Source organism: Hemicordylus capensis, chromosome 3 (assembly GCF_027244095.1).
Source record: "Hemicordylus capensis ecotype Gifberg chromosome 3, rHemCap1.1.pri, whole genome shotgun sequence".
Taxonomy (NCBI): Eukaryota; Metazoa; Chordata; class Lepidosauria; order Squamata; family Cordylidae; genus Hemicordylus; species Hemicordylus capensis.
Window position 1 is genome coordinate 6,085,805 of NC_069659.1, and position 21,347 is coordinate 6,107,151.

At 48.9% G+C, this 21,347-nt stretch overlaps 1 protein-coding gene across 6 annotated transcripts in view; it reads right to left on the bottom strand.

The window, feature by feature from the left end:
* The window catches only part of RELT (RELT TNF receptor), a 92,699-nt gene extending 71,782 nt beyond the window's left edge, over positions 1-20,917 (bottom strand). For 2 of the 6 annotated variants that reach the window (XM_053313035.1, XM_053313034.1), the window contains exon 1: positions 3,245-3,271. In XM_053313035.1, coding sequence (XP_053169010.1) covers positions 3,245-3,253 — 9 coding nt within the window. In that variant the 5' untranslated portion in view covers positions 3,254-3,271. Of the gene's footprint in view, positions 1-3,244; positions 3,272-14,366; positions 14,463-17,907; positions 17,955-20,749 lie in introns of those variants that run through there. The other 4 variants (XM_053313039.1, XM_053313037.1, XM_053313042.1 and 1 more) reach the window with 4 other exon arrangements.
* Between the last annotated feature and the right edge of the window lie 430 nt (positions 20,918-21,347).

The window sequence follows — 21,347 nt, forward strand, 5'->3', positions numbered from 1 at the left end:
CCTCCCATCAACAAGTGTCCCCATCAAAACATGGTTTGCTGGGTGGCGGCAGCTGCACAGAGACAGGATGGAAATTTCCTTGAGTTGCTCCAGCATCCCACTGCATGAACCCAGCCCTCACCCCGCCCTCTCCAGCATGGGCTATTTATTGTTTTCACCAACACAGATTTCTTTTGTTTGGAGGGAGGGAAGCCAGTTCTTTCCCCTCTGAAAGATCTTTGTTGCGATGCAAGGCGCTCGGGGAGGGAGGCATGTGTGGCAGGGACATGATGATTCACAGCATCATCTGTTAGAACGGAGCCAAGTAGGTCAGGCCCCACATTTTATGCCCAGGGAAAACAAGGAGGCTGCATGAAGGATTCAAGCCAAGCAGTTAGTGGTCTGGGGTCCCGATCTCAAAGTCTTGCCCACGGATTACCTCCCCCAGGGTTCCCAACCTGAGGTACACCAGGTGTGGCTGGACTACAACTCCCACCACCCCCAGCTACAGTTTATTGTGGCTAAGGATGATAGGAGTTGTAGTCCAGCAACATCTAGAGTAGCCCAGGTTGGGAACCCTGGCCGACCCAAAGGTCTCTTCTCTTCTCTTCCTGCTTATGGGTAAATATTGGCCCAATTCACAGGTTAAGAATGTGGGGTGGCTGATCTGGCCACCCCACATGGAATGGGGCCCCTGGATTAATTTATTATTATTATTATTTATTATTTTTACATTTATATCCCGCTCTTCCTCCAAGGAGCCCAGAGCAGTGTACTACATACTTGAGTTTCTCTTTCACAACAACCCTGTGAAGTAGGCTAGGCTGAGAGAGAAGTGACTGGCCCAGAGTCACCCAGCTAGTTTTATGGTTGAATGGGGATTTGAACCTGGGTCTCCCCGGTCCTAGTCCAGCACTCTAACCACTACACCACGCTGGATCTCATGCAAGAGGCTTGCAGAGGAGAGAACAGGAAGAGCCCTGCCCAAGTTCCATCTAAGCCAACAGCCGGTATCCACCCAGATGCTTTGGGGAAGGCCTACAACCAGGACATGCAAGGCACTGTCCCACCCCACTCGTCTTCCAGCAGCCAGCAATAAATTTCTGAAACACCCCAAGGACAAGGCTCTGTACAAATATAGGCCCCTGCCTGCAGGTATACTGCTTCTGAGTGCAGAGGATCTATTCAGATGTCAAGGTAGAGTCATTGATATAATTCCCCTTCTCCGTGGATTTGCCCAATTCCCTTCTAAATGAGCCTAAGCAAGGGGTTCCGAACCTCAAGTTCCCAGATGCAGCTGGACTACAACTCCCATCATCCACAATAAATTGTAGCTGGAGATGATGGGAGTTGTAGTTCACCAACATTTGAAGTACCACAGGTTGGGATTGGAACCCCTGATGTAGTCCTTCCTGCAGTACCCAGGTTGTGGCTGATGTAATGTTAAGTGACCAACAAAGTAGATGGTCTGGTGGTAGCAAGCATGACTTGTTGCCTTAACTAAGCAGGGCCTGCCCTGGTTGCATATGAAAGGGAGACTAGCACGTGAGATATTCTCATCTATTTTTATTTTATTAAAACATTTGTATACCACCCAAAACTTACGTCTCTGGGCGGTTTACAACAGAATAAAAACAAAGTAAAACATTCATTAAGACAAAAAATGGGGTGGGGTGGGGTGGGGACACATTATAACAATTTAAAAATTTTAAAATATTTTAAAACAGCATTAAAACCATTAATTAGGGGATGGAGCTCTTCTGGGAAGAGCATATCAGCTCCAAGTTCCCTCCCTGGCAGCATCTCCAAGATAAGGCTGAGAGAGACTCCTGCCAGTAACCTTGGAGAAGCCGCTGCCAGTCTGTATAGACAATACTGAGCGAGACGGACCGATGGTCTGACTCAGTATATGGCAGCTTCCTATGTCCCTAGATGGTACTGACTGCACCAGTCCTAACCTTCCAGGCATCTCCCATAGTCGCCTCTTTTCCAAACTGAAGAGCCCCAGATACCTCATAAGGAAGGTCCCAAGTTCCCTCCCTGGCTTTGCCAAGATAGGGCTGGGAGAGATTCCTGCCTGCAACCTTAGAGAAGCAGCTGCCATTCTGTGAAGACAATACTGAGCTAGAGAGGCCAATGTTCTGACTCAGTATATCTATATCTATATCAGTATATTCCTATGTAACGACCAGCATACCTATATGTTGGGTTAAGATTTTTTGTTTTGTTTTGTGGCCCTTAAAGTATGAGGGGAATAGCAAGACTGATGACCAAACCACTATGGGTATATATGACAAGTTGCAAAGTAGGAGTTGCAGGGCAGGCAAGAACCCACTTTGACCACTGTTAAAATGGCACTCCACTCCAAGAAAGATTCAAAAGTACTTCAGTTCATTGAGGCCTTTACAACTGATCAGTGCAAAATCACGCCATGGACAGGAATGCATGTCTACATGGATGGTCATGGTCTGCTTGGATACAAACCCACTAGTCAATGATCCTTACCCATGTACCGGTATGTGATCAAGCTCTGTGTGCCACATTAATACTGGACGAGAAGGGTGGGAAGATGGGGATCCCTGAGCTCTTCAGAAAAAGATGGAATACAGAGAGGATAAAAAGATTTGGTGCTGGGTGCTATCAAATATGTCAATGCCATCCAGACCAATTTCTCCTTATCAGCTTCATCAGGAGATGGTTTAACCTCTCTAAATGCCTGCTTGGAATCAGTAATGAGTTGGATGAGGGATAACAAACAAGACAGAAGTACTTGTGGGAGGCTGGAACTTTGATCTAGATCTGCCTATTCTGGGTGGGGTAGAACCCCCCCCCCGTAAGATCAGGTATGTAGCTTGGGAGCACTTCTGGCTATGTGCACTTGACGGCTATGTGGAACCTCCATTTTCAGAGACAGTATACCTCTGAACACAAGTTGCTGAATCAAAAATAGCAGGGCTGGACCATTGCCTTCCTGCCCTGTCTGGGGGCTTCTCAGAGGCACTGAGTTGGCTTCTGTGGCAAACAGAATGCCAGTCTTGAGGGACAATTAGTCTGACCCAACAGGGTGGTTCTTATGTCTGTGCTTTGACAACTGTGTCCCTCTCCCACAGATGGGTTTTCTCATCCCTCCTTCCCTCCGCTCTCCCTCTTCTCACTCCATCCATCAGGGCTACCCAAGTACTATGTAGTGTACAAGTTCACCTCCCTCTCCAGGTTGCAGGCATCAGAGGATGCCAAATTTAGCCCGTGCAATTTGGATATTCACCATTTGCATGATACCACAGGTTCCCTGTACTGGTGTTGGACTCAGTTTTGAATACAGTTCCATGGTTGTTCTACAAGAGAAGGGAGAAGAGCTGGGCGTGGGCTTTCCATGCCACAGCTGCAGGTGAAAGAGCTAAGGAAGAACATAGAAAGCTCCTTACACCGAGTCAGGCCATTGGTCTATCTAGCTCAGGATTGTCTACACTGGCAGCAGCTTCTCCAAGGTTGCAGGAAGGAATCTCTCTCAGCCCGATCTTGGAGATGCTGCCAGGGAGGGAACTTGGAACCCAGATGCTCTTCCCAGAGCGGCTCCATCCCTTAAGGGGAATCTCTTGCAGTGTTCAACATCAAGTCTCCCATCCATAAGCAACCAGGGCAGACCCTGCTTAGCTAAGGGGACAAGTCATGCTTGCTACCACCAGACCAGCTCTCCTCTCCTAAGGAGCCTCCTGTCCCTGTTAGAGTAACCCCAGGAGGGTCTAGTTTGGGGAGGGAGTGGCATCAGCCGAGCCAGCCTCACTGCTAACCAGCCTAGAGAGAAGAATCTTTCCCAGCACTGTTATCAGTTGCATTGGACTTGGACATGGGAGAATAGCAGCACATTGGAAACCTCTCGTAGCAGCTCAGTTCTTTATTGCTTACAACTCCTTGGAAAAGTCCAGTGAAAAAAGGATAAGATAGAGGCAGGTGAAGACAAGACAACCAGCCAGGACAATCGACCTGAGTGACAGTTTCTAGTCCACCTGATTCTATATCCAATTCGGAGCCTCAGCCAGATTGCACAGACCAACCACTCAGACAGATTTCTGCTTCAGAACTGAAGCTGTGCCCCCCCCTTCTCACACATGGCCTTCTCATCCCTGAAAACATCTGGGCTTGCCTCTCAAGCAGGCAGTCCACAACATCTGGGATCCTCTGTACAGAAGGCGCCGTGGGCACCAGAATTCTACTTGGCATCGCGATTCCTCCACTGGTGGGGCAGTGGCAGCAGAAGTGTCTGTGCCTCCCTCCAGCTATAGGAAACATAGGAAGCTGCCATATACTGAGTCAGACCATTGGTCCATCTAGCTCAGTATTGTCTTCACAGACTGGCAGCAGCTTCTCCAAGGTTGCAGGCAGGAATCTCTCTCAGCCCTCTCTTGGAGAAGCCACCAGGGAGGGAACTTGAAACCTTCTGCTCTTCCCAGAGCGGCTTCATCCCCTGAGGGGAATCTCTTGCAGTGCTCACACATCAAGTCTCCCATTCAGATGCAACCAGGGCAGACCCTGCTTAGCTATGGGGACCAGTCATGCTTGCTACCACAAGACCAGCTCTCCTCTCCATTCAGCACCATCTCCTACTCACACTCCCATCTGATGCTGACTGGAGCCACAGGAGCTGCTACTTCTAGACAGCCCAAAGGAGCAATGTGCCAGGAACCCAGGATGCTCAGAACCCACACAAAGAAGCAGGCATTTTCAGTGCAGAGGCCCTCAGATCTTACACACAGATGAGCATCTTCACTTCAAGCCCTCCGTGACTTTTCCTCTTGGAGGGTCCCCCTTTCCTGCTAGCCCAGGAGACATAGGGTGGACTAGTTAGCTACAGTGCTGGCCCCTGAACTGAAGCCCTGCCTCAAACAGCACCTCCTTCCTCCCCTCCCCTCCCCTTTCTTCTTCCCCTATTCAAACCACACCCCACATCCCTTCCTCCTCTCAGCTCTCCCTCCTTTCCTAGTAGAAGAGGAGGAAAAGCAGCCTGGCCCCATTTTGCCTCCCTTTCCCCTGCAGGGTGCCTCGTGGGCAACCATTCCGCTTCTGACAACGGGCCACACAACAACCTGCCACCCGAAGCAGCCCGCCTCGTCCTGCTTCGTAGCAGAGTTGCCCCCGCTTGGCTACTATTCAGAGTCTCCTGGACTCCAGGGCCAAGGGATAGAAACGGGAGGCCTCCCCTTGGGTCCCCATCGGGCCATATCACTAATGGAACAAACCTCCTAGGACCCCGGAGGGAGGGAGGGAGCAGGGCTTGCGAGCTGGGCTATGACTCACTCTTGCGCATGGAGAATGAGAGAGATGTTTGCAGGTACAGGGTCAACATCCGCACTCAAGATTTGTGTGTGTGTTTTTTTTAGTACCGAGGGTTGAAAGCTGTATTATTTATACTCTCTCTCTCTCTCTCTCTCTGCAATATCTGTTTGTGAGGGTGAAGGTTGGCAAAGGGTGGAAGGGGAATTTTGGAATATCATATATAATATAGTTTAATGTAACTATTGGAAGTTCAAGAGATGTTAATGCAATCCTGCTCTTTCTTTTTATCTTTTCAATAAATGTTGTTTTTTTTAAGAGATATGTTTGCACAGGAGAGAGGGGGGCGGGTATGCAGAGAATGCTTTGCTTTTCACCACATCCTTACAGTTCTTCTGCAACCAAGACATGGGGAGAGAAGGCAGGGAGCCCAGGGAATAGGGGGCCCCTCTTCCCTTCTGGTCCCAGAGCCCACTCCCACTTTGCCATGCCCCTGGTCCTAGGGCGCTGCTGGACGACAGCTTCCCCAAGGCCATTGTGGCTGGGGAGGGAAGGAAGACGTTGGAGGTCAGCAACATCTGGGCGCCCAAGTCCGAGATCCTTCCCCCTGCCCAAGGGCATCCTCACCCATCGCTCCTGCCCATTCCTCCCTCTGTCTGAGGCAGGTTCCAGCCAGCTCCAAGCAGTAATTAGAGGACTGCCTCTCCCCCAGCCTCTAAACAGCGTGTCTGGAAGCCTTTCCAGGTTACAACAAGACAGCATTTCCCCCCAAGGGCATCCTAAAGTTAGGTCTTCACCTGGCCTTTGGGAGGTGTGTGTGTGTGTGTGTGTGTGTGTGTGTGTAGAATAAGGAAAGCAAGCGCCACCCAGAAGTCAGGCCTGGACAGTTACTTCCAGTCAGGGGCTGGAGCCATTCAACATCAGGCTTCAGTTCCACCTGTATTTTTTTAACTCTCTGGCTTTGAACTGGGTTAGATGGATTTCATGCAGAAGAAGACCACTCTCTTTAAAGAGTTACATGGCAGACAGGACGATTTAAAAAAACAACAGTTTGTTTTTGTTTTTTAATTTTTGGAAAGATTGCAAGCAAAAGGATTGCTGACAGCTACACAGGGAAGGGCCTTCTCGGTTGCTGCCCCGAGACTGTGGAATACGCTCCCTACTGAAATACGATCCTCCCCATCTCTGGCCATTTTTGAAAAGCACTTGAAAACCCACCTCTTCAGCCAAGCTTTTCCAGCTTTTAACATTTTTAAGTTTAAACCAGTTTTTAATTTTTAGATTGCCTTAATTGTTTTAAGATTTTTTGTGTATGTCTTAGTTTGTTTTATGTTGCTGTTAACAGCCCAGAGATGAAAGTTTGGGGCGGTGTACAAATTTGACAAATACATAAATATATATATAAAATACATTTTTAAAAAAATCTTTTATGCTAGTTATACAACTGAAAATCAGTTCCCAATTCATGTGTGTTGGAGTTCAGTTTGTTTCCCCCCGATTCCAGGCAGTCAAGGGATTTTAGGCTCAGGTTCCTATTAGACGCCCTGGCTGACATGCAGAGCAAGCACAGCCCTCGGGAACATTTTGTGGGGGTGGCACAAAGGGCTTCATGGGTAAGCGGAGGGTGTCAAAACTGCTGCTTCCCAACTGCACTGGTGCAGCTAGTCCTCATGAAAATAAAACTGCTAATATTATAATGCCCTTTTACAAAACGATGTACGCCGGTCACACTTGGAGTACTGTGTCTAATTCTGGTCACCACATCTAAAAAGGGACATTGTAGAACTGGGAAAGGTGCAGAAGAGGGCAACCAAGATGGTCAGGGGCCTAGAGCACCTTTCTTATGAGGCAAGGCTACAACAGCTGGGGCTATTTAGTTTAGAAAAAAGATGACTGCGGGGAGACATGATGGAGGTCTATAAAATTATGCATGGGGTGGAGAAAGTGGAGAGAGAGGGAAATTCTTCTCCCTCTCACTCAACACTAGAACCAGGGGTCATCCCATGAAATGGATTGCCAGGAAATCTAGGACCAACCAACGGAAGTACATTTTCATACAACGCATAATCCATAATGGGTATTTAAGAGAGCGTCTTCTTCACTATGAGCCCCACCGGCCGTTGAGGTCACTTGAGGAGGTCCGTCTCCAGTTGCCACCAACTCGTTTGGTGGCTACACAGAGACGGGCCTTCTCGGCTGCTGCCCCGAGATTGTGGAATGCGCTCCCTGCTGAGATACGATCCTCCCCATCTCTGGCAATTTTCAGAAAAGACATCTCTTCAACCAGGCTTTCTCAGCTTTTTAAAACTTGTTTTTAAATTGTTCTGATTATTTAATTATTGTTTTATGATGTTTTTAATTGTTAATCATTGTTTTATGCTTTATAATTTTTGTTTTAATTATTAACTGATTCTAATAGTGTTTTAATGTAAACCGCCCTGAGCCTTTTGGAAGGGTGGTATAAAAGTTTTAATAATAAATAAATAAATAATAAATAATCCACTCGTGGAATTCTCTGCCACAAGATGTGGTGACAGCCAACAACCTGGATGGCTTTAAGAGGGGTTTGGATACCTTCATGGAGGGGAGGTCTATCAACGGCCACTAGTCAGAGGGCTATAAGCCACCTCCAGCCTCAAAGGCAGGATGCCTCTGAGTACCAGTTGCAGGGGAGTAACAGCAGGAGAGAGGGCATGCCCTCAACTCCTGCCTTTGGGCTCCCAGCGGCACCTTGTGGGCCACTGTGTGAAACAGGATGCTGGACTGGATGGGCCTCCTTGGGCCTGATCCAGCAGGGCTGTTCTTATGCTCTCTTGCTGCACTGATGCATCTGTGTTCCGTGGCTCGGCCCCTGCTTCCAACAAGCCACTGTAGAAACAGCAAGCTGGATCCAAGCCACGGGCTGATCAGGCAGAAGGGAACTTTAGTTCAGCACTGTTCACTGAGCAAAGCGACTCTTATATTTAGCAGGAGGAGAGCAACTGGCCCTATCCATCCCCAGCACAGCATCACTCCAGTGGCTCTTGCTGCTTTCGATAAATGCATGGAGGACAGGTCTATCAATGGTTACTAGTCTGAGGGCTATAGGCCACCTGCAGCCTCAGGGGCACGATGCCTCTCAATACCAGTTGCAGGGGAGCCACAGCAGGAGGAGCGAGGGCATGCACAGACCTCTTGCCTGTGGGCTTCTCAGAGGCATCTGGTGGGCCACTGTGGGAAACAGGATGCTGGCCTAGATGGGCCTCCTTGGGCCTGACCCAGCAGGGCTTTTCTTCTGTATCTGCCTTACACTTCTTTTTAGATTGTGAGCCCCTTTTGGGGACAGGGGACCATCTTATTCATCTATTTTATTTTTCTATGTAAACCACTTGTGAACTTGGTTGAAGAGTGGCAAATAAGTATTTGTAGTAGTCGTCGTTCTGGTGGAGAAGGAGAGTTCTTTCATGTGCTGAGCTTCTCCAAGGCCTCTCTGTATCAAGCCGAATGAATGCAGAGTCACGCAGCCGGGGACAGACCTGCGCTCCGGAGGGGAAGGGCAGCCCACCTTCCTCCATCTAATGATTAGCCTGGGTTTCTTCCAAAGGAAATGAGACACACACACACCCCTCCAAACAAACAATTACAGGTGCCAAAATAAAAAAGTCCTGTAATTTCGACAGATTGCAATTTCCATGTCTAAAGCACTATATAATTGGAAGAGTTCAGACTTGCAGAAGGGCAGGGGAGAACACACCTGTCAGCTTCACATTCCGTTGGAGAAGGCAAAAATAGAGGTGCATCTCCATCGGAAAGAGCACAGCACAGCACAGATGTCTTTGATGGCTGGAAGATTAGAGTTAGAGAAAGCCGGATCTGGCTTCAAATTCTACCTTGGCCTTTGGACTGGTCTGTTTACAGCAGGGCTGCTCAACTTCGGCCCTCCTACAAATGCATTGGTTTAAAATTTTACAAGTATGGTAGTATTTTAACTTTTTCTGTTGTCATTTATCTTTAACTAATGTTATAACTTTTCTGTTATTTATTTTGTTTGTCATAAACCACCAAGACGCTTAGGATTGGGGCAGAATAAAAATATGTTAAATAAATAAAAACAAATAATCCCTGGCTATTGGCCACTGTGGCTGGGGATTATGGGAGTTGTAGTCCAAAAACAGCTGGGGGGGCAAAGTTGAACAGGCCTGGTTTAGAGAGATAACTGGTTGATAGAGCTTTATAAAATCATGCACAATGTTGATAAAATGAATAGGGAAACAGTCCCTTCTTCTCTCGTTGTTCTAGACTGGGGGGGGGGAACTTGGCCTGCCAGATGTTGAACGACAACTTGTTGAACATCTGGAGGGCCAAGTTTGCCTACGCCACTGGTCCAGATCTTGGTTCACTCAATTGAACCACTTGGCTGTAAATTCGGGATACACAAAAGCACACTCCTTCACACAATAAATCTGCAGAATTCACTTGCCATACAGGGTAGCCAATTGTGACTGAAGCTATTCCTGGAGCTTTCTCCCCTCCTACAGTATTTTTTGTGATCATTGATGGAGGATAGGTCTGTGATCAACAAGGGCAAAATGAAGGCAAAATGGAACCTCCATGTATGGAGGCAGTCTACCAACAGACAGCAGGGGCTGCAGAGCAACAGAAGGAGAGTGCTGTTGTCTTTATGCCTTCCTGGTGACATCCAACTGGCCACTGGGAGAAGCAGGATGTGGGAATATATGGGACCCTGGCCTGATCCAGCAGGGGTCTCCTGATGCTACAGGCGATAAGTCACTTTCTGCAATCAGATTACGGCCAACTCAGGTTAGTGACATAGTTATTGATCCTGTGGGCATACACTCATTTTGGGAATTTCCCACCAAAATCTCAGATCCTCAGCATTTGCCGTGTTTATACAAGACTCTCTTCCATTCCAACTACAATACAACTGGCCTCGAATGCCCATTTTGTTTGATCACTGCCGAAGGTTTAGCAGTTTCCCGTGGGTAAGATTCATGAGGCCTGCAAACCCTCTGGGCTTGCCTCTCTCTGGCACCCAGCCACACCCAGCAGAGGGGTGCTTACTAAGCCAGCCAAGAAGATTTCCCTACGACGTCCAATGCCATGAGGAACTTTCGGGAGGGGAGAGAAGAAGAAGCCCCGCACCGGACGGCGGCTCAAACCAGACCGCGCAAGGAGAAATCGGCAGGAAGGATGAAGCCCTAGACAGAGAATGGCCCCTTATCACAAAAAGTGACAGGTTGAGAGGCGGCAGCAGGCCGAGCGGGCCGCTACTGCATTGCAGATAATCCCCGAGGGAATGTCTGCTCATTGCGAGATCACAGCCAAGGCAAGAATGGCCTGCAGAAAGCTCGTGCTGCTAGGCGGGAGGAAACCGTTTGCTTCAGGGGGCAGCAGTTCTGGGCTAGCATGTTACAGAGGAGTGCTTGAAACACATTTCGGATGCATGAAGGAAGCAGGCAAAGCGGGGAGAAGGGGGTGGGACAGCCTGCCGGCCAGCACAGGAAGCAGACCCATGCCGAGTCAGACCAGTGGTCCAGCATTGTCTACACTGCCCAGCATCACCTCTCCAAGGTTTCAGGCAGGAGCAGGGGCGTAACTACAATAGGGCCAGGGGAGACAGTTGTCTGGGGGGCCACTGCCTTGGGGGCCCCCCCAGAGGCAAGTCACATGACTGACTCCCCCAGCCGCACACCCGCCTGGGCTTCCTTCAGTGGTATTCATCCTCCCAAATTGATGTGGGTGTTAAGACCTGGAGCTACCAGAACAGCATGTCTTTCTCTAGTACCATTCAAGGACTTGCATCATCCACAATTTACAAAACCTTTTAAAAAATCATTTAGGATGATGTTCTATTGTGGCACATAGGTTGTGTATGTGTGTGTGTGTCTATGCTTTTTGTTACCACTATTCAGCCTCATTTAAGATTTCTTTACTTCATGAGCTGAGCTTCAGTGAGTGGGGGTGGGGGGGCATTTTAAAATCTTGTCTCTGGGCCCACCCCAACCTTGCTATGCTCCTGGGCAGGAGTCTTTCCCAGAATACCCGAGAAAGAACCTGGGACGTTCTGCATGCAGAACCTCTACAGTCCTTGCCCCTCAGATTGGAACTTGGGGCCCAGATCTCCAAACCTGCAGTTCCATAGGCAGAAGCGACCACGCATGGCCCACACCAGCAGCAAGGAAACAGCCAATGCTTCTTAAAAATTTCAGTGGCCATCACGTCAGAGCCAGGGAGTCTGGTTTCCAGCTGGGCCTTCCAACTGGACACAGGAACTGACTTAGACTGGGTCAGCCTTCCACCAAGCCCAGTGTTGTCTTCTCTGACGGGAAGCAATTCTGGGGCACAAAGAACTCTTTCCCTGTCAGCTGCTACCGGAGATCTTTTTAATTGGTGGTACTAGGGATTGAACCTGAGACCTTCTGCATACGAGGCCGATGTTTGACCCCTGAACTGTAGCCCTGCCCTATGTCCGGACTTGGCAACTCTTCTGCACCATTTGGAAGTCCACCTCGAATTCCGAGAACCATGGAACCAGCATTATAAGTAGGCATTCCAAAAAAAAGCAGGCCCAAGGGTACAAGTAACATAGACGTTTAGCTTGGGGTGCCTTTGGCCACTGTGGCAGGGGATGGTGGGAATTGTAGCCCAACCTGTGGGGACCCAAATTTGAGAACCACTAGATTAGGCCAAGTCAAAGAGGTGCCGATAGGATTAAAGGACATGGAAGATAAGGTGAGGGAGGAATCTGGTCTTGTGGTCAATTCATTGGGCGGTATAGAAATTGAATGAAGGAATGAATGAATTCATGCACAAGCATGAATTGTGTCATTTGCTAAGCAGAGTCCACCCTGGTTTGCATTTGAATGGGAGACTACATGTGAGCACCTTAAGATAGTCCCCTTAGAGGATGGGACCACTCTAGGAAGAGCACCTGCATACTTACATGCAGAAGGTTCCAAATTCCCTCTTCTGGGCATCTCCAAAATAGAGATGAGAGAGAGACTCTTGCCTGCAACCCTGGAGAAGCTGCTGCCAGTCTGTGTAGACAATACTGAGCTAGATGAACCAAGGGTCTGACTCAGTAGAAGGCAGCCTCCCGTGTTCCCAAGATTCACATGTCCTAAGCCAGAGCTCCTTAGAGGAAGAGCGTGGGGGAAAGTAACCAGAAACTATTTTCTAAGCAACTCCCAACCCATACTAAAAAAAGAGATGGTGACAAATTGCTAACAAACCAGAAGGCTGGGGTTGCAGTTGTCAGGAACCTTTTCAGGAGTGGAAGGAGTTTGTTTCCCCACACCAACTAGGGTGGATCCTGGTCCCAGGCTAGATTCCACAAGGTTTCTAGCCTAGATTCACAAGGCTGTGAGACACGTCACAGGTCCACCAATGCATTTCCACCCACCCCAAGTATCTAAGAGACAAGAGAGGTGGTCCCTCCCTCTGACACATTCATGATACAGGAGCCAAAGCCTTTCTGCTTCCTGGAATGCCGGTTTATGAAGCATTTTCAATGCCGGGGAGGTGCCGGGTGTTTAATTCAAGCCTCCGACACCGAGTCACTGCTCTGCCTCAGGCAAGTCATTCACAGCCTCCTGAAGCAACACAGCAAAGCCAGTTAGGTGTGTCTCCAGAAGCAAGGAAGGGATTTACACGAGGAAAGCATTCAGGTGTACAAAGTCAGGCAGGTACAAGGCCACTGAGCTGCAGCCCCACTCTACTTCTGGTCCTGGCCATTGTTCTGCTTTTTTGTTTGTTTGCAAGTCCACCTTGAATGTCGAGAACCATGGATCCAGCATCATAAGTGGGCACTCCCAAAAAGCAGGCCCAAGGATACACCAGTGTTCAGTTTGGGGTACCAGGGGAGTGCCTTTGGCCATTGTGGCTGGGGATGATGGGAGTTGTAGTCTAACATCTGGGGACCCAGATTTGAGAGCCACTGGATTAGGCCATACCACAGAGATGCCACTAACGAGAGAGGGCATTGGTTGTTTGGGACAGAATTGCACCAGGCTCTGCATTGCCCAGGTTGCCTCCAAAGCCAGCCAGCCGCCCCATTTTGGCTGGAAATTCCAACACATCCGCAAATCAGAGGAGAATCTCTTCTATCCCACCCACCATTCCCAATACACACTCCTCATGGGGTCTCACCCCATTTTCACCAGCGAGGGCTGCACCACTTTAGAGACACTTGGCTGAGCTACCCTCCATAAAAGAAGGTTTCCCTGCTTGTAGAGAGCTAGCAAGTCAGAGAGAAGGACTGTAGCCTCCCTTGCAACTTTGCTATATTGTTTCCACATTTCTTCCCTGAAGGAGCATTTGATTATGCTGGACTGTCTGGCACCTCAGCTAAACTAGGACCCCATCGCCATCCACCTCCACTCCTGCATTTCTTTTACCCACCTTCCTAGCCCTGTTCACATGTCATATGCAACCCAGGTACAATCTGTGTACACTGTATGGATCTGTGTGTGCACACACAGTTCTCCCCACACGTTCTGCTGAACGAAAGTACCGCAGTACACTTATCTGTCGCTTGCATTTCAGGGGAGAGGCCTGATATACACCTATACAGAACCCCTGCCAACTTGGCAAAGAGGCACATTTCAACGTGGTGATTCTCTTTATTGAGCAGGGGGAGAGTAACTGGCCCTCTCCACCCCCAGCACAGCATCCCTCCAGTGGCTGTTGCTGGTGTGTGTCTTATGTTTCTTTTTAGATTGTGAGCCCTTTGGGGACAGGGATCCATCGTATTTATTTATTATTTCTCTGTGTAAACCGCCCTGAGCCATATTTGGAAGGGCAGTATAGAAATAGAATAAATAATAATAATAAACCCATGTACGTATTTAGGAGTATACACGTGTGAAAAATGAACCTAGCTATAGACACCCAGTTTCACCTTTAACACACTTGTACACTCATCCACACAAACACATATATGCATGTATTATAGGCTCTGTACATGTGTAGAACACCATGTCTGAATAGGGTTTCTGTCTCTCTTCCCTCTAGCCCCAGCTTTCCCTCTTTCAATCTGCAACAAATGATAAGCCAACATAGACAAATTAAGCATGAAAATAAGGCCTCTTCCCCCACAAGGGTCATATCAAGTTTACCTTTCCTCAGTGCAAACTTTGGCTGGTTGTTGGGGGTCACAGTTTTCTCCAAGCACTTTGGAAACTGGTTTCTTCCAGACAGCCTCTCTCCTTGCTCTGTAATTTACGGGCAAACAGAACGAATCATTCCTTCCAAAACCACATCACAGAAGCTCCTCCACCAACATCCCTTTGGATACGGCCAGTCAAATTTATTGTGCTCCTGCATCACTGACTTGGCTGAAGCACTCTGGCGGGCAGAGATCGCTGGACAGACAAGTGCTACTTGAGGGGTTGCCAGAGGTCCCTTAAAATAAAATTTAAAAAGACACACTGGCTGTCAGTCCAGCAATGCAAGTGGGGGAAATGGTGTGTTACACAAGAGTAAGCCCATTATTTCCAGTGGACTTACTCTTCTGCAAAATCACTTGCACACTAGCAGTGTTACTAGGCTGATGTACCCTGGCTTATAGGGTATGCCCACCACTATCTGTGATGTCTTCAAGTGTCCTGGCTGTTGGCCTGAAACTGTGATCCAATGACCACAGTCCTGGGAGGAGAGCTGGTCTTGTGGTCGCAAGCATGGATTGTCCCCTTTGCTAAGGAGGGTCCACCCTAGCTTGAATTTGAATGAGAGACTGCATGTGTGAGCACTGACATTCCCCTTCAGGGATGGGGCCACTCTGGGAAGAGCATTTGCCTGATTGCATGCAGAAGGCTCCAAGTTCCCTCCCTGGCAGCATCTCCAAGATAGGGCTGAGAGAGACTCCTGCCTGCAACCTTGGAGATGCTGCTGCCAGTCTGTGTAGACAACACTGAGCTAGATGGACCAATGGTCTGACTCGGTAGAAGGCAGCTTCCGATGTTCCTGGTGATGGCTCCTTATTCCAAACAGTCAGTCACCTTTAGCAAATCAGTCTGCTCAAGACTCGGACAAAATCTCTCTTTCAAGCCACCAGCTATAGAACTGGGCCAACACAGACCGACCTCACAGTACAAGGAAAATGGCAGAGCAAGCACATCTTTCAACCAACACACACACACACACCACACATACAAGTTCACATGCAACACCAAACCTGGATTTGCCCCTGCAGAGCCAAGCCTCCAGGTCACAGACACTCCGGTTTCCTAACCTCCCCGTCTGTGCACTCCAGCCAATTATTGGTATTTATGGAATTTGCTGTCGCAGGATAGGGTGATGGTTGTAAAAGAGGATTAGACCAACCCATGGAGCAGGAGACAGCTAGCACTAGCAAACCATCACAATAGCTAGTGTGGAATCATCATCAAAGGCCATATATCTCAATACCAGTTGCAGGGGCTGTAGTGAGAAAGCTATTGCCTTCATGGCCTGCTTTTGGGTTTCCCAGAGAGATCTGGTTAGCTATGGTGCGAAGCAATTTGCTAGACTTTTGTTCTGGTCCTCTGAGACTTGGATTTTCTTTGCTACTTCCCGTCTCATGGGCAACTAGAATTTGAAGTTGTGTATGAACTGGCACACAGCGATTTGCACTTGCATTGAAAACCGAGATTGCAAACCAAGAGGAAATCCTAGTTTCGAAGGCAAGCACAGACCATTGTTTGTCTATTTGGATATTACTATAAACTAGGGTTTGGTGTAACCTCGGAAATAACAATTAAATGGGGCAAGAAGAGCACATGAATGGCTCATCCTCAGAGTACCCGGATCATGGTATGGATGCTGGTTTGTGTGAAATAACTCTCACACTTTTTATAGAACCGGATGTCCACTTTAAGCTCTACCTAAGGAACATACCATCTTCTATGCATCCACTTAAAACAAGGCAGTGGGAGCTTTTTCTCCTTTAAGTCCCACACAGTAACATCTACAAAGAAAAGCAGCAATGTCCCAAGACACCTAGAACCCACAGCTCAAGGGTGACCAGTCTGAAGTTCTCCAGCTGTTGGACTACAACTCCCATCATCCCCAGCTCCTGGTTGGCCATTCCTACCAATGCTGAATAATGATCTACACAGGGCTCCCCCCGCCACACACACAAAGCCAATCTGCTCTGCAATGCAGGTTTCCAAGTATGATGAGGCCAAACACACACATAAAGGTAAAATTGTGCTGTCGAGTCGGTGTCGACTTCTGGCAATCACACAGCCCTTTGGTTGTCTTTGGTAGAATACAGGAGGGGTTTACCGTTGCCACCTCCTGCACAGTATGAGATGATACCTTTTCGCATCTTCCTATATCGCTGCTGCCCAATATAGGCGTTTCCCATAGTCTGGGAAACATATCAGCGGGGATTCGAACCGGCAACCTCTTACTCCCTAGGCAAGTTCCTTCCCCACTGCACCACATACACACTCAAAGATCCAGAGAATTCTGTTACTAGCAATTCATAACACCTTTGGAAGAAGGAGCCCACACATATAGCTCATCATTTGACACATCCCAACATTAGGTCTGGCGGAGGTTATTTTTAGCCGCCTCCAAAATGCCCACAGTGACTTGTACTGCTTCATGTTACACAGCGATATAATGTCCTTGTACTTCACTCTCGGCTGGAGTAATCCCAGCAGAGGCACTGACTGCACAGAGAGTAAAGAGGATGCAGACTACAGTCTCGGGGCATCCGCGGGAAGCTTCTCCTGCACAAGCCCCATTGATAGGGATGGGAGCAGTACTCAAGCTGTGATCCCATTCATTTCAGTGGGGTGCTACTCAGCTATGATAATCCCAAAAGAATCCAGTAATGACTTAATATGAACCACCCACACCCCCAGAATGCAGTGGCACATTTAATATAAATACTGATTAAAATCATAACTGGATTCCTTGGGGATCATCATTGTTTTTGAATTCAACGGATATTGCCTTTATTTGTCCTATTCAGCTATTACTATTACAGGGGTTCTCAAACTTGGGTCCCCACATAATGGCTGTGAGTGGGGATGATGGGAGTTGTAGTCAACAGCATCCGGGGACCCAAATTTGAGAACCCCCGTGCTATCACAATGGTGGATTGCTCCACATTATGGAAGCCTCGGGTGGTAGAGAGGACAGCTTGCCAAGGAAGGTAGTGGTGATATCCAGCTGATGCACTGCTACTGGTCTCCAAGTATCTGTCCAGTTGGTTTAACTACCTTGCCAAGACTGACACTTCTTGAATGATGGGAGAGTAGGCATAAGAACAAGGGCTCTGTCTATCTTTTCTTTTCCACTTAAAAAAAAAAACCACATAGGAAGAACCCTGCTGGATCAAACCAAAATGGTTCTATAAAGCCCAGTATCCTGCTTCCAACAGTGGTCAGCCAATGCCTCGAGAAGCCTCCAAGCAGGACAGGAAAGCCACGCCCATTCCCCCCCTGCAATCAGCTGCTACTCAGATGCTTACTGGTCCTTTAACTATCAACAGAGTTGATTGATTGATTGATTGATTAAGTGCCATCAGGTCGGTGTGGACTCTTAGGAGGCACATAGATAGATTCTCTCCAGGATGATCTGTCTTCCACTTGGCCTTTAAGGTCTCTCAATGGTGCATTCATTGCAGTGGTGCAATCAACAGAGTTACATTCCATGAAATCTTACCGTGTTACAGAGCAGGGTCTAGCAGGAAGTTCTCTCCTCCTTCCACACTTTGAAAGAGCAAGAGGAGGGGATCAGAGGGGAGAAGGAGGGGCTGGAACATCTTCCATGCCACCCTCCCTCTTTTTCAGAGCCAGCGGGAAGAGAAGTGTGACTAGTTAACAGAAACAGGAGACTGGGGATGCAGGCAGAGGCTGCCCAACGGGCTCATAGGAAGCTGCCTTCTACGGAGTCAGACCCTTGGTCCATCTAGCTCAGCATTGTCTACCCAGACTGGCAGCAGCTTCTCCAAGGTTACTGGCGGGAGCCTCTCTCAACCCTATCTGGAGATGCTGCCAGGGAAGGAACCCGGAACCTTCTGCATGACCAGCCCCGAGTTCAGATCCTCTTCTAGGACCACAAGGACTCGCTTGTCACTTCTCCCCATTTCCCCCCTGGAGCTTTACCAGTGGGGTGTGATGAAGGGGCACAGATGGATAACATTGGCTTGCCATAGTTTGACTTCACTACAGAAATGAATGTAAACTGCTCTGAGAACGTTTGCTGATAAGCCGTACCTAAATAGTCACAGTATCCTTTTCCCTTTGGACTCATATGGAACACACTCTTCCCCTTTAATTGTGGTGTCGGAAGGAACTTCAGCTTCTCTCACCTTGGCATAACATTTGCTCTTCTAGTTACAAGGAACATTTATATACCGCTATTCAACCAAAGTTCCCATAGCGGCTTACATACAGAATTTTTTAAATTAATTAATTAATTAAGTGGCTCCCTGTCCCCAAAGGGCTCACAATCTAAAAAAGAAACATAAGATAGACACCAGCAACAGCCAGAGGAGGGATGCTGTGCTGGGGATGGATAGGGCCGGATGCTCTCCCCCTGCTAAATAAAGAGAATCACCACTTTTAAAGTGTACCTCCTTGCTCAGTTAGCATAGGGTTAGCATTTTAGACCACCCTTGGAGCAGGAGTGGCCAGCCATCATCCCCTGCCACCACTGGGGATGATGGGAGTTGTAGTCCAACAGCCACGGGAGAGCCTCAGGCTGGCCATCCCTGCTTGAAGGATGCAGGAGACCTGTTGTTCTCTTTCACATTTGGTCACTCTAGTTATCACCCTCGAACCTGCATTTTTTGGTATGCAGAGTGGACGGACATCCCCCTATTGTGCATGTATCCAAAGTGTGCATTTCCAGTAACAGATTATAAGAAACATATCCCCAGATTACCCAAAGTCATGGAATTCTTGGCACACGCAGTTGCCAAATTTCTCTCTCCAAAAAGCTCTGGTGCTATTAACTGCATGACAAGAAGAAGTTCAGCAGACGTCTCTGCATAGCTAAGCAGGGATGGAGAAAAGCTGACCTCCTGATCTCCTGCCTGTGTGGCAGCTATCCAGAGTATAGGAACCCTGCCAGAAAGATAAGTTGGCAACCTTGGTTCCATGTAGTCAGGGCACTTGGGAAACAATGTTTGGTCTGAAGTCTTCTTGAAGGGGGAAAGAAACGTGCTTTGCACAAGACCCTTTGACAAGACCCTGACTGGGACATGAACAAGTTGGGCCCCACTCTGGAAAACTCGACTTCAAGCGCCATCTCAACCACAGCATCATCACTGCCAGACCCTGGCAACTACCCAACTCACAACTCCAGCTTCCTAGCAATACAAGAACAGCGAGCCTTCACATTTCCATGCATTAATTAGCCACAAGCTATCATCTCACAAGGCAGAATGTGTGTGTGTGTTGGGGGGGGGATTCACGACTAAACGATGCAGCAGTGGCTGCTGGGTTAGATTGTGTGTGTTTTTTCTTCACGGAGACAAGTTCATGGAGGAAGAGAGAAGCCTTTCAACTCAGAGAAGGCTTCTTCTCAGAACCTCCCTGTACAGAGGCAGTCTACCATTCCGTGCCAGATGTTGCAGGCCAATGACAGGACAGGGCTGCTGTTGCTGCTTGCAAGACTCCCTCTCAGGGACCTGGTTGCTCTTGCAGACAAAAAGCTGAGCCTGACCCAGCAAGACAGCCCTCAAGGTTGTCGTGGGGGGCAGCAGCAGAATAGAAGAGCTGTTTAGCCATCTGTACGCATAAGAGATTCCACCAGTAAGCATACGCAGTGCTGCAGAGAGGGAACCAGGGTCAAAACGCCACCTTGGTGAGTCCCTCCCCCAATGCTGTCAGTAGGTCTGGGGCTACCAACTTTGAGTCCCCAGATGTGGCCAGACTACAACTCCCATCATCCCCACCACTGTGAATGCCATTAAGGCTGGGGGTGATGGGAGCGATAGTCCAACATCACAATGGGGAGCCGAGCTCAAGTACCCCCAGAGGCCATCACAGCTCGGGATGATGGGAGTTGTAGTCCCACCACAGCTGGGGACCCAAGGTTGGGAAACCATGCAGGAGATAGTAGAGTGTGGGGCAGGGGCTCAGCCTTGCGGGGCCCTAGTCCCCCCACCCCCGATCATTCTTTTTTAAGAATAACCAGACTTTTAAAAACTCGGGGGGAAGCCAAGAGTGCGCAAGACAGACCTCTCCGGGGGGGTCTAGGCAAGAACTGCCTTTCCTAGCCTAGGATCGAGACACGTCCTCGCATAGCCGAGGTGGAGGACGTGGTGGATACGTCAAAGGCAGGCGGCAGCGCCGCCGCGGAGCCCCCGAGACGGCTAAGCCGGCAGCAGAGGCACGCGCCAACAGACCCAGAGCGCCTGCTCCGTCTCAGCTGGGAACCCACCGCCGCGGCGACCCCTAAATCCCGGTATGGAGGAGGCAGCCTGGCGCAGTCTTGCGGCGCCAGCCAGGTAGGGGATGGGGAGCCCCCAGTGGGCGGGAGACTAGCGCCTCCTTACCTGGAAAAAAGGTAGTCGGTTCCCAGGTGTAGCGCAGCCGCTCAAAAAGCCCCCGAAGTCTCCGTTCTGCTAGTAAAAAGAAGGACGCATCCGAGAAATTAAAGCCTGGCTCGCCTTCCTTTCTCTCCTTTATGAATGAATGAATGACCACAAGCCGGCTGAAAAGTAGCAGTTCTAAGAGGAGCCACGCCCCCTCGACGAGGCATTACAATGGAATGGGCCCGCCTACCATTGTGGCGTCACAAAGCGGGGCGGGCTCGACGTTCCAAAGCCCACCTCTCCGACCAAGCCTTGCGGGCTTCCAAGGGACGACCTTTGGCTCCGTATCGCCATCTGGTGGAGATGGTGCAGGTCTGTAGCTTTAAGGATTACGGTGGAAAATTCATAGAAATTGCACCCTTCCAGCAGTATACAAAATTTGAACAGACATTAAAAATGCATTTATTTTTAATAAATACACATGGTCGAGTCTGGAATCTAGCACCATTTACTCAGGCAAGTTGCAGTTCAGGAGCACGGATCTCTCTGGCCAGTTCATGGGACATTAATAAGGAGGCAAAACCAAAGGTACCCCCCACCAAAAAAATCCTTTAAAAAA